Source organism: Diospyros lotus, chromosome 7 (assembly GCF_014633365.1).
Source record: "Diospyros lotus cultivar Yz01 chromosome 7, ASM1463336v1, whole genome shotgun sequence".
Lineage (NCBI taxonomy): Eukaryota > Viridiplantae > Streptophyta > Magnoliopsida > Ericales > Ebenaceae > Diospyros > Diospyros lotus.
The window spans coordinates 35,503,963-35,518,440 of record NC_068344.1 but is presented as its reverse complement, the minus strand read 5'-3'; the positions used below and the strand labels follow the sequence as shown (position 1 = coordinate 35,518,440).

Genomic DNA, 14,478 nt, shown 5'->3' with positions numbered 1-14,478 from the left:
TACCATACATATATAAAAGTATGATAGAATAGTCCTGGGGCTCGACCCATTAGTTCAACAAGTCCCTTCCAAAATCCAAACCCACCCCATAAAACCAGGAATATTTATTCCCACAAAATCTTCCTTCTCTAGCTAGCTACTAGATGAAAAGAACTGCTAGAAAAGTGATGATTTGAAGATATGGGTTATGGGTTTTTGTCTTTCAATTTGCACTAGCTCTATAAACTCTCCCTTCATATATATAGTTAGGTTTCTGGTTCATGTGTGTTTAATGGACTTCTTGAAAGAGGTGGAAGGGAAGAGAGTTCATGACCATTTTGAGGACAAGATGAGCAACTCGGTGAAGCTAGTATGGGTGCCGGGACCCGTGATAGTCGGCGCCGGGCCTTCGGGCTTGGCTGCAGCTGCTTGCCTAAAAGAGAAGGGTGTCCCAAGCTTGATACTGGAAAGGGAAAATTGCATAGCTTCCTTATGGAAGCTCAAGACCTATGACCGGCTTCACCTTCATCTTCCCAAGCAATTCTGTGAGCTTCCTCTCATGTCTTTCCCCTCAAATTTTCCAACTTACCCTACCAAGCAACAGTTTCTGGCCTACTTGGAGGCTTATGCCCAACATTTCAGCCTGAATCCAGTGTTCAACAAGACAGTGGTGAGGTCCGAATTTGACGAGGTTTGTGGGTTCTGGAGGGTTAGGAGCTTGGGGATGAAAACGGAGGAGACTGAGTTTGTGTGCCAATGGCTGATTGTGGCCACGGGAGAGAATGCTGAGGAGGTTGTGCCCAAAATTGAGGGGATGAATGAGTTTGCAGGGCCTATTGTTCATACTAGCTTATATAAAAGTGGTGAATCATTTCAGGGACAGAATGTCTTGGTTGTTGACTGTGGAAACTCAGCCATGGAGGTTTGCTTGAACCTCTGCAATTATAATGCCCAACCTTCTCTTGTGGTTAGAGATTCAGTGAGCTTCTCTCTCTGCCTGTTCCTGTCCACCAAAATTCTCTTTGTAAAGAAAAGCCCTAAAGATTCAGAGAACTGCATCCTAGCCAGGACAGTCATTAATCAATCGTCGAATAAAATTCAACTATTCAAAACAGACAATGTGTTCCTAGCTGTTCCTGTTCCACATATATATTCTGTACACATTGCAGTTCATTCATGTTAATTAGGTGAAAACATGAAAATGTACGAACAAAATCATTATTAAAATGGGTAGATGTTCATGAAACTTACAGTATAGTAGTCTTAGGACAGGGAGGGGTAGATGGTTAGGGTCGAAAGATCTGCATGAAAGTAGCTAGCTAGATGTTGGGTGTTGGGTGTGGGGTTTATTCCGGCCGAATGAAGCTGCTAGATGAAGCCATAAAAATCGAATCTTTGGCTTCTGAATAGAGACATCGATCTCACTCACACAGACACTAGTCCTCCCCGTCAACATCATTTGGTTATTTTTCCTTCCGATCGAAATCCCATTAAGAGACAGCACACATGGCTTCAAATTATTGGTTTTTGTTGCACGTTCAAATCACATGCATCTTGATATATATATATATATATATATATCGTCGTCGGTCGTCGCCTTCTAATCTCATTGTCCCACCTATATGTTTCTTCTCTATATATTACAAAAGTCTTGGGCTGGGGTCTTACCTGATTGAATTTTTTGTCATATTTTCTTTAGACAGTTACTTTCACCTCTCTGTGCTTTGGACGATTTTAATGAGAAAAACTACTAAAGTTGTAGCCGATGTGTTTCGCTGATATTATTTTTATAACTCATAAATTTACGTACAAATAGGATTCTTTTATGGCCATATTTGTATTACTCATTGTATAGTACCACCAGCCTTACAAATTTATGTTACATATTAATTTTTAAAGTACGTAATATAAATTATTAAAAGAGTATATTGTATGAAATTTCTTTCACTTAGGGTTTTGTGTAACTTTTCTCCTATATTTTTGATTGCACGAAAAGATTCTCTTACACTTTTTAAATGTTGTAATGAGCTATCATCCGTTATTATTACACAAATCTTTTTAGTATTTGTGGAATTTTAATACAACTAAATCCTAATGCCCTTTTTAGTATTTGTGGAATTTTACATAGTTCTTTAGGCTGTAATTTTACAGATAAAGTGCAAATCAAAGATTTTGGGGTGCAGGCCTGCACTGCACATGGAAGCAAATTCCAACGAAGTTAGAGGTGGTTGTGTAATATTTTAATTGCACTAGACAGCCCCCCCCCCCCCCCCCCCCCCCCCTTTTTTTTTTTTTGAAGTACTAAACCCTACTATTAGTTTGAGAAGTTACCAAAATATGGTGTTTTTGTTTTTACCCTATCATATTAATAGTATATAGGATCGTTCTTAAGTTACTCCAATTTAATAAATGATATCAGAACGAGTTTAAAAAATAATAACAGAGTTATCCATATTAGTAGAAAGAGACTATGACAATTAGTATATGAGTGATCCAAACAAGTGGTGCCAAATTGCGGTAACATTAGCTAGCTATATATGCTTAGAGAGAGAGAGAGAAAAAAGCTTACTGAATCTCTAACCACAAGAGAAGATTGGGCATTATAATTGCAGAGGTCCAAGCAAACCTCCATGCCTGAGTTTCCACAGCCAACAACCAAGACATTCTTTCCCTGAAATGATTCACCACTTTTATATAAGCTAGTATGAACAATAGGCCCTGCAAACTCAGTCATGCCCTCAATTTTGGGCAACACAACACCTCCTCAGCATTCTCTCCCGTGGCCACAATCAGCCAGTGGCACACAAACTTAGTCTCCTCCATTTTCACCCCCAAGCTCCTAATCCTCCAGAACCCACAAACCTCGTCAAATTCGGCACTCACCACTGTCTTGTTGAACACTGGATTCAGGCTGAAATGTTGGGCATAAGCCTCCAAGTAGGCCAGAAACTGTTGCTTGGTCGGGTAAGTTGGAAAATTTGAGGGGAAAGACATGAGAGGAAGCTCACAGAATTGCTTGGGACGGTGAAGGTGAAGCCGGTCATAGGTCTTGAGCTTCCACAAGGAAGCTATGCAATTTTCCCTTTCCAGTATCAAGCTTGGGACACCCTTCTCTTTTAGGCAAGCGGCTGCAGCCAACCCCGAAGGCCCGGCGCCGACTATCACGGGTCCCGGCACCCATACTAGCTTCACTGAGTTGCTCATCTTGTCCTCAAAATGGTCATGAACTCTCTTCCCTTCCACCTCTTTCAAACAGTCCATTAAACACACATGAACCAGAAACCTAATTATATATATGAAGGGAGACTTTATAGAGCTAGTGCAGAGTGAAAGACAAAAACCCATAACCCATATCTTCAAATCATCACTTTTCTAGCAGCTCTTTCATCTAGTAGCTAGCTAGAGAAGGAAGATTTTGTGGGAATAAATATTCCTGGTTTTATGGGGTGGGTTTGGATTTGGAAGGGACTTGTTGAACTAATGGGTCGAATGAGTTTGAAACTTTGTTTTCTTGAATGGGAGATTGGAAAAGGAGAGAGAGAGAGCTGTAGCTAGCTAGGTCGGGAGGGAGGGAATAAGAGTTGTGAATCACGATGGAATTAAGGACGGTTCAATATATACACAAAGAGGTGTGTGTGTGTGTGTGCGCGACTGATTGGTGGACATAATTCCAGTGGGGCATCTCTGGAGGAGTACTACCTATTACCTACCACTTAACCAACAACAACCCCAAATATACATACATATATATATATATATAAAAACAAGCATGGGGACAAAGAGAGGGTGCGTGAAACATTCTGGTTACAAGGACAGGTATCTACTCGATCTAGAATGATATGTATATGTAGATGATCTACTTACTCAATCAACTCTATGGATAGTGAAGAGACATGATGGTCATCTATATATTGCTCTTTCAAGGATATTTTTTAGGGCAGAAAAGGCTCGAGCCCCAGGACCATTCTATCGTACTTTTATATGTATGGTAGAAAGTTTTGTTCAATGAGAAAGACCATCAAGGCCTGACAACCATGAGTACTCCTGATCAATTAAACTTGCCAACTTTTTTGTGCATAACTTTATGTAATTTTACGTGGCCTGGTGTCAAATATTTGAGATATTCCATTGGATTGTTGCTCTCTCCTTTTCGTAATGTTGTCTTTGTTGGAAACTTTGAATCTTCAACATGGAAGCAACCCCACATTGAAAGCTGATCCAGAGAGTTGTAAACCGTATCATCAATTGGATGCCCTTCTCAGCTATTCTTGCTAGCCTTTTTGATCATTCCATTGATGAAATTATCATGCTCTGAGACGGCATCTTGGATCGATCACTGACAAATAGTTGCGCACTAGCAGTAAAAGCTAAACATGCCTAGCTACTGCGGTGGAGCTAGCTCGATCGTGCAAGCTAGAACTTTGTTACTCAAATTAAATTAATAATTAAATATACAAATTAATAATCAAATACACAATATCACTCATATCCAATGACTCTCTATCATGCATCATATTATATTATAAATAATTCACTCCCTATTTTAATTTTGTCTCAAAAACTGTGATTGCTCCACCCACACTCCTTATTCTACTCTCTATTTCATTCCATATTTTATTTATTTATTAATAAATTTTAATTCTATTTATTTTACATTACTTATAATCTTCGCACATACATAAAATTAATAATCAAATATATAAATTAATAACCAAATACACAATATCACTCCTCCAATACAAAAATAAGTAAAAAAAATTTCCAAAATCACAAACCCACCTTTGTGCTTGATCTCTTATTATTAGGTCAATATTTTTATTGGTTCTTTCAACAGAATAATGCAAAAAAATTACAATATATGGCGGGGAGAAGAAAAATATTCATTGTAACAATAATAGCACGATTAACTTTTTGTGACATATATAGAACTAGAGCTTGTAGGAGTTGAAGTTCCTTCGGAAGTTGTTAGGCCCATGACAATTGTTGTTAGATTTGGTAACATGGCTGCTAGGCCCAATAGGCACTAGGAGAGTAGATGGGCCATTACAAGAACTGCGGTGTCTGTGCCGGCCCAAGGCGCTGTTATATGCAAATAAATGGGCCGAGGCTTAGATGGGATTTCTCCCCTTAATTAGCTTTGCTATTAGGTCCCAAAAATCAAACTGAATGGTGGGGTCTTCAACTTAAGTTCGATCTCTTGATGTTTCGCTACTATAACGAAATTCAAGGAGCTAGAGCTCAAATAAAGCCCAATTGAACGGATCCAAACAAAGACTAACTAACTTACGTGAAGAAATACCAAACTGAGCCCTATAAATACAAGGGGTTGGGTTCATTCCAAACTCAACTCTATCTTTTCTCCAAACTTCTTTAATCCCTCCAATTCTCTCTCTTTTTCCTACCCCTTCTCTTATTTTCTTATACTTTGGTGACAATTGTACATATTTTGGTACTAATTTGAAAGTTCTCCTGACCTCCACTTTGTAGATCCAACAAAGAGGTGTTCATTTTAACCACCACAAAACTCTTTGTTAATTCAAATATTGACAATACAATATCTGATATCATAAAAAAATATAAACGAGAAATAAGATAAACTCATCCTCTTGAACAAACTTAAGGTCTTACTAGGACCAGGTTAAGAATATTTATAACCTTAGTCAAGGTTTACTTTAATGATTCTTTAATAATATAATTAAATATTAAAAATTATTTAAAATTTACGTTGCTTGCTTTTTGGGATGTAAAATTACTAATTAAATTTTTGTATTCAAGTTCAAAAGGTAAATCTTTTTTAATTGACAATATAGACATAAAGAAAAGATCTGAAAATATAAGAGTTAAATAAATAAAAAATATGGAGAGTTCATAACTAGGTCTTATAAATTAAAAAGTCATTGATTTACTTTCTTTTTTTTATGTCCAGTTTAATATGGATTCCCCAAACAAAATTTTTGTCTTTCAAAAAATTGTTTTTATCAAATTGTTCTTCTAAAACAACGCGCCACTTCTTGTCCTTTTTTTTCAATTGTGTTATTAGTTTACGTCTCACTATTCATTACCTAATATTAAAAATAATTTATGGACTTATGGAGTTAGGGGCCCTCCTCATCTAAATGATCTCTCATTATTTATTACCTAATATAGAAAAGTGATCAGTGAATTTAGAGAGTTAAGGGACTTTCTTGATTAATGACATCTTTTTATTCATTATCTAATATTAAAAAATAATTTGTGAACTTAGAGAGTTGGGGGCCTCTCTCTAAATAAAACAACAAAATAAACAGAACATGAATTCAAACAAAAACTATCAAAAAATAAAATTAATAATTTTATATCTCAAGGAACAACAACGAAAAATAAATTTTAAATAATTAGTGATTTTTGGGTCCTCTATGTTTTTTGGAGGCCTCTGGAGATTATGTTTGAGCCAGCCTGGGTCTTAGCTAATTCTTTATTTCTATCATTTAAGTAAGTTTTCATTCTATTATTGATGTCATAATTTGTGACCTAATTCTTTTTTATTTTTTTAGAGAATCACTAGTCGAAGGGTAGAGATAATAAATAGATTATGGCAAGTGCGTGAATAGTGGAGTCTCGATTGACCCCAATTTTTTATTTTTCTTTATTGATTAAAAAATTATCATTTGCTCAACTTACTCAAAAATTTCATAAACTAATTAAAAGAAATTTGACATTTTAGCCTTTCAACAAATAAAAAATCAATTGTTATATTATATGCATATTAATTTATAGAATTAAATTGGTGTGTCAGTGTTATTTTAATATATATATTTATAACTTTACTTTTGCCCATATTTAAGGATATGTGAAAAACATACTCAAAAAATTTATTTCCCAACTACTCCCACAAGACGCACAATGTCCCAATTTTCTTTTAGAAGCCTTTTCGTATTCTAGGATTCGTAAAGATGGAAATAAGAAATAAATGTAATATGAAATGAGAAATAAAAAAATAATATTTTTAAAAAAATAAAAATACAAGATAAATGTATAAATAAAAAAATATAAAGATATTTTTGTAAATATAATTTTTAATATAAAAAATAATTATTCAATCAAATATAGACACAAATTCCATTCATCCATCCAAACAAGGAAAATGTTATTAGTATATCATTTTGTACACTTTGGATTACAGAATGATGGTAAAATATTTAAAATGCCCTCATTCAAGACAATGAGATGGTAAGACATATAACTAAAATATTTCTCACGTAAAGTGATGAGACGCAACAAGGCGAGATAATGAGGCATGGAGGGTATTCATGTCATTTGCGATGCATTGTGTAGTTTAAAGTATACACAATGATGTATTTATAGCATGATCTTTCAAACAAATATAAACACAAATTATTTATATTCCTAATGCGGTTGTAGATAATAGAGACATAATTACTCCCATTTTTAAGATGGCGCAAAATCGGAACATGTTTTTAATATTTTTTCAATCTTGCAAAATAGCTCCAACGCATTTCTAGAATTAGGAAAATATTCTTTTGATTTTTTTTAACGTTTTGGGGGAGGAAACATTTCAGAAATGCCAAAATTATATTATTTTGGTGTTTTAGTGTCATCAAATTTCATTAATAAAGTGCTCTTCAAAAATACTATATATGCCCGTTGATTAAAAAAAATAAAAATGAATTATATTAACAGGACTTGAAATCAAAACCTATGAATAATAATTGATTTATGAAATAATTTGATCAGTACAATAAGTATTATTTTTTGTAAAAATTTGTCTAGAAAATTAAAAATAAATTATTATTGTCAAACCCCACTTAATATTTTTTTATAATTTTTTATTTTTTTTATGTGTACGAATCACTCCTCCAGTGTTATATATGATTTGACTTTTATTGAATTGATATTTGTTAAATGCCTATTGCTAATTAAAATATTATTTAAACATATACTAAAATAATATGGATATTGAAGTGAACATATAGCACTTTCAAAATAGGAAAATTTATCAATTATAATAGCAAATTCGTATGCTTAAAATGTTATTGTAAGCTTAATTTTTTATTATTAATTTATTGTTTGTAAGATAATGTCATCATAAATGTTTTTACTCTTGCTCTGCCACTATGGGTGACCCGCCTCCAATTTTATCCATTCTTTTTTAATGTAACATTTCACTAAGGTTAATAGAAATTGAAGATTTATTATATCTGATTACGTGTAATGTTACTGAATCTATTATACCATACCACGTGAACTCTTTTTAAATATATTAATTTAAAAATTTTATATTTTTATCTCTATATTTTTATGTTTTTTTTATGTGATCATTTAAATTTTTTATTATTATAATTATATTCGTGAACCTACACTTTTGAGTCAATTTAATCTTTATACTATAAACTTTTTGTTGTGTGATAGTATGAATTTTTCGTTATTTCAATTACATCTTTTACTTGTATTTTAAAATTAATTTATTCTCTTATACTTTAATGTGTAAAAAAAAAAAGAATAATGTAAGATGAGTTAATTTAATTCATATACTTGTATTTTTTTTTAATTTAATCCTTATATTTTGATATGTAATAAAAAAATAATTAAATTAACTCATCTCATTTTTTTTATTTTTTTAATATTAAAATATAAAAATTAAATTGACTCAAAAATATAAATACTTGGATGTTATCAAAATAATGAAAAGTTTGTATTATCACACCCAAAAAAATCAAAATATGGGAGTTGAATTAACATAAAAATACAAATACAAAAATATAAGTGTTGTGTCATAGGTAAAAGCCTATTAAAGGGTCAAGCAACCCCAAAAGTCCAAAATGTCATTTTAGACTAAAAGGCATAAATTTTTCATATGCGAGAGATTTCACACAAAGCACGCAAACACGATAAGTCCGATATTTAAAAATCCTTTTGAATATTCCAAGAAGAGGATAAATAATTATCCATAGCGAATTCTAAATTTTAAAATAGTTAAGAAATATTTGGATAAACATTATCCCTAAGAAATTCTATCTCTAAAATTGATAAGATAAATATCATCTATCAAGATAAGCGTTATCTGTAATTCTGTTAAATTTTAAATCATTCTATATTTCTCTATAAATAGATAGTTATGCATTTCTGAAAAAAAGAGGTCTTTGATACTATTTTAATACCGTTTCTTTCATTATATTCAATATCTAACTGAAACGTCGAAGTGTTTGCGTGGGGACCATTCCGTTCTCTCTGACTGTTTTCTTATTTTTGCAAAAATTTACTACATGCATAACATAAAATAGACTGCACATAAGGAACCAAGGGCCCACATAAGTCAAACATTGGCACCCGGGTCCCACATACAAACCTGTTGTAGCCTAACATAGGCTACCATATCATCATTCTCTTAGACCAGCCTTTTCCTGACATGGTCGGCTTTTCCTGACATTCAACTTTTGTCTTTTCCTGATACTTGTTACATACTTTTCCTGATTCCCATCATATTCTCATGTGTTCATCATGTCATACATCACATAATCATATACTTCCGCGATCTTGGTCTTCCCTCGGGCCAACCCCGAGCTAATATCTAAGCCGAGCCGAAGCTCACATGAGTCGGTACTCCCGACACCTGGCACGGTACTCCCGTCCAGAATAACAGTAACATTAGAACCATGCAATGCAACACATAAAAAATGCAAGGGCTTCTGTAGCATAAACGTGATGGCAAGGCCCCCATAAACCAAGCATCAGGCCCTGCTACGCCTCACATAGGAATACACACATGCGACATGCTCTAAATGCATATGCTCGCCTAGGATACCCAAATTGGCTCTTAGACCAACCGGGTCATGCAAATGCTCATACGTCCCATCACACACAAAGCATGTCCCCACGTGAATGCAACCCAGCCCTTTGTAGCACACACATCATGAAATGCACAAACCAAGGCGGGAATCTGGAGTACCAGCTCTTCTGGCCGTCTAGCGCTTATCGTAACAACCGATGACTGGCGCCCATACATCCAGCCATCAACTGCCACGACCCACGATCAACAGTCAGTGGCTTTGTACCCATACCCTTAGACACACTTACTGACATTATTAACTTTATATCTTCCCAGCTTAACTTTACATAACATTTCTTCATAACTCATAACTCTTCATGTACATAACCACATAACATCGTAATACCATTCTTATTACTTTTCATTCACATAAAGTCATCTCAACATACATAATAAACTCTTTAACACATTTTCTTAATTCTAACCATAACCAATTTCTCTAAGAACCTAACCCCAGCGGGTTCGGCATCATTCCCAAGGAAAGCGGAGCGATATAAAGCTCCGTGACGGTTGAAATAAAAGACGCCATGACATCCTTACTTAGCTTATCCCATTAACAATAAACTTATTAATAAAATAAAAGTCGTGAAATGGTTACTACGCGGATTATTATTATTTATGCGTAGAACCGAGTCAAGGTGAGGGAGGGTTTAGAGTAGAAGAAGCCTCAAAGACTTTCAAGGGAAATAAATAACGCGAAGAGAGGGTTAGGAGCTTGCCTGAAAATGGTTGATTTCAGCCTCTCTTGTGCTCCCGATGCGAATTAAAACGTTTCCTATCAAATAATACAACCGCGACTTAAATCGGTTAATTCTAACGCGTAAACTGTATAATCTAACCGTATAAAATCTATGATTTAAACATATAACACTTATATAAATTTTACCCACTTACCGAAATATTTTAAATACCGAATAACCTCGAAGACTCCTTAATTTTATCACTTCACTTCCATTTCGCAGCTACCGTGCGCTTCCCCAATTCTTTTCTCCTTCCTTTCCCTTTGCTGCTCGCGGTCTCCCTCTTCTCCAAGCTCTGCTCGCGAACTCCCTCTTTTTCAAGTTTTCTTTAGCAAATTTGTATCCCTATTTATACTCCTCAGAACACCTTCGCCACTAAGTTTTTCCCCAACCCCAATGGCCATCATTTAAACTATCAAATCTCATTTAATTCTCTCACAGCCTCTTGACTTTTGAACCAATTTCAGCCGCATTTAAGCCATTTTGATTGACCATTTTCCATGAAAATAAGGAAAACACAAATTGGGAAAAGAATTAAAGGCAGCACATGTTGCCAGCGCGCCACACGTCCCACACACACACACTATATTACATGTATACATATATATATAATGTTATCTCAAACATTCCATACTTATATATATTATGTAATATAATATATTAACTTAAGATTATATTTTACTTCACATATAATTGCGTGCGTTTCCTTCCCCGCGCTGCTGGCCGAACACCCCTTGCTCCCAAAGTTTCCTCTCCTTCCTCATCTATTTTCTTCTCTGCTTCACGCCAACACACTGGCCAAAATGGCCTTTAAATTTGCAAGCAAAGCTTGGCAGCCAAGCCACTCACACATCCCTAGGCTAGCCATACTTAATTTCCAATGACTTGGACACGTGGCTGCACCTTGCCCTTATATTAATATGCCAATATCAAGTATTTTGTCATTAATATAGTATAAGTTAATATTATATATATATATATATATTTCACTTATTTCAATTGAAAACAATTCACGCATAGCAACCTTTTCAAATTGCAAACACTTTCCTTATTTAATTATTTAATTATTTTATATTATATACAAATATATTAATTGCTATAATATTTTATTTATCTTAATCACTTAATAATCTAAATCCTAAAATTCTACAAACTTCCGATCACTTCCCCATTTAAGAATACAATAAATTTAACATCCTCATTTAAATTTATTTAACTCACAAGTATTCCATAAGTCACCAATCACTCTAAAACGTCGAAATTAGTACTTATTATTTACCTCTAAAATTTCGGATGCTACACCATAGGTTGGTGAGCATTATGGTGATGTGGCAAGTGACTGTAGCACAAAGGTTGGTAAGAATAATGGCAGGATTGCAGACAAGCTTCCACCCTATTCTCTAGGTTATTTGTTAGGGAGCAATAACTGCACTGTTTATCCAAGCCCTGTTTCTATGCCTGCATTGAATGACCGCAAAATTGACTGCTGGTTTGAGAAATTTTCCGGAGTGATCAAAGAACAGGAGGCAGGGTCGCCATTATCTAAAGGTGTGATTGTTTTGGATAGCGAGGAAGAAAGTGGCGGATGTTTAAGGTCTAGATTGTTGCTTGGGCGAAAACGCTTGCCAAGGAAGTGGAAAGCCAGAGCTTGAAAGTCAAAAATCCCCAATTCAGGTGTCAATTCTGATGTGGTCTCTAACTTTGAGGATGGTTTGTAGCTAGGGATTTTTGTGGGATTTTATGACCAACATAACGTAGAGAAAATGTTTAATGAGACGGTTAAAAGCTTACGCTAGGCTTGCGAATGTCTTGCATTTTGCAATGTCATTATTGGAAATGCTAGTAACTTGGCTTCCCTCGTCACGCTATGCATACTGCGTACACCCTCTACAGTGCAATGGTGGGGCTATTGTAGTATGGCTTTGTTCGAATTGATTGAAATATTAAATACAAGTATGCTTTAGATTTGACTTGTTATCATTGTGTATAATGTTATCCCCCTTCTCCCATGTCTATTTTCTTCTTTTAGAACTTATTATTTGTTTCTTTACATGTTAGTTATATTTTCTTTTTGTTTTTCACTTGGTCTGGCAGAGGTTTGTGTAGTAGTGAGTGGTGAGGTGTGTTTAAAATATGAAAGTAGTTTGCCTATGTCAGCCTTCATTTGTATAACTCTTTTTTTAAATCAAACATGTCACTAGTGTCCTATGCTGCCCTTAGTCTTCCTCTTTGGTCTATGATCTTGTCATAAATTTGTGCTATTGTAGTGCAATTCTTACAAATTGGCACTTAGGCCTCTAAAAGCTTTTATTGATGCTTTCCAGAGTGATTTTAGCATCCACCACGTATGTGTATAGAACTACAAAATTTTGTGCAAGGGCAAGTTTTTTACTTACCAGATAGAAAACAAATAAGATGAGGCTTTGAAGCCCCAACTCAATTTCCTGAATAGGCTTTGATTCGCACCCATAATCCAGGCCATATCTAGAAACAAGAACCCAAACTCAAAACTCAGAACCCAACCTGACCAGTGACATAGCCACATTCATCTTCTCTGGCAAGTTTTTTCACTGCCCTTCCTTCTGTTCATCTCAATATACATACATAAGAATGGCTATAGAGTTATAAAATAAGTGTAGATTCATTTGTTTATTTTTCATATGATTTTGTTATGGTGTATATTGTACGATGAAATCAATATGATGTAGAAGTTGCTCGACATGTTTTTCCTAAGTTTAGAGGCTATTATTAGCCTCAAAAATGTACATACAACCTCAATTCATTGTGGTAAATGTAGGTAGCATGACATGATTAAAATTCATACATGGTGAACTTTTTCTTATTAGGAAATTGCTTGAGCAGATGACTAAGTTCAAGAGGTGATTTACATACAGTGAATTTCAACTGTCAGTCATTTCTAAAATTCAAAGGTATATTATAGAAATTTTAACTACTACTCATTTTAATTCCAACACGCAAGACTTTGTTCATGCAATAAATTTTGTTATTGAGCAATTTCGTGACCTAATTTGTGTTATACCACCATATATCAAATTGCACAATTGCTAAGACATACATTTTGTTAAGTTATTATTAGAATTGAGGATGTCTGTGCTTCGTGTAATGTTTCTTAAAAATTAATGTTGAGGGATGCAAGAACTCTATTTATTAATTTATGGCTGAATGCATTGTAGTTAATGAGGATTTGACCCTTGAGTTTTGGCTTGAAAACCATTCCCTATTCACCCTTGCTTCTTCCTCCTTTCTTACACGTGTGTATAGGCTTATTTTATCAAAAAAGAAAAAAAAAGTTACATGTCTATAGGCATGAAAGGCTTTTCAAATTTATGGCTGAATGCATTTTATTAGTGTCCTTTTGTTATTTACATATTTAAATTTAAATATTTTATATTATGTCATCACTATAAGCATGAAAGTCTTTTTAAATTAAATTACTATTAAAGTTCATTGTTTCTATGATCAATAGAGTAGTTTCAAAACATTAACCTTTTAAGGGTTTTGTTATTTTTTATTTTTTTTATTTTCTTTTTTATACGTGCATATTCATTAAAAATATCATTCTTGACCTGATCAAAAATTAGTTGCATCTCATACAATGTTGCCAATTTTTATTTAATGATGCTCGATCACATATTAATTTTATAATTTTGTTTTAAAACACGATTTTTATCAATAAGAGGGTCAAACCCTCATTATACAAGTTGTTCGTCACATTTAGATCTTTAAATAAATAAATATATATATAATTAATGAAATAAGAGTACATTTTGTCAACAACTTGGCCAACCAATAACCCAAAGACTGGCTAGCTTCATCATCAATTCCAGATGTTCATAAAGGACAAATGAAGGGAAGTTATAGTGATGAACATGATTATATATATATATATAGATAGATAGATAGATATATCGT

At 34.0% G+C, this 14,478-nt stretch overlaps 2 protein-coding genes across 2 annotated transcripts; one reads left to right on the top strand and one right to left on the bottom strand.

The window, feature by feature from the left end:
- Window positions 1-258: 258 nt before the first annotated feature.
- Window positions 259-1,162, top strand: LOC127805711 (indole-3-pyruvate monooxygenase YUCCA2-like). The gene has a single exon (XM_052342464.1). It carries the CDS (start codon window positions 272-274, stop codon window positions 1,160-1,162), a length of 891 nt encoding a protein of 296 aa, XP_052198424.1. The 5' UTR covers window positions 259-271.
- A 1,394-nt stretch (window positions 1,163-2,556) lies between these two features.
- Window positions 2,557-3,536, bottom strand: LOC127806671 (indole-3-pyruvate monooxygenase YUCCA2-like). Its single transcript, XM_052344096.1, has one exon. It carries the CDS (start codon window positions 3,322-3,324, stop codon window positions 2,710-2,712), a length of 615 nt encoding a protein of 204 aa, XP_052200056.1. The 5' UTR covers window positions 3,325-3,536; the 3' UTR covers window positions 2,557-2,709.
- Window positions 3,537-14,478: the final 10,942 nt, after the last annotated feature.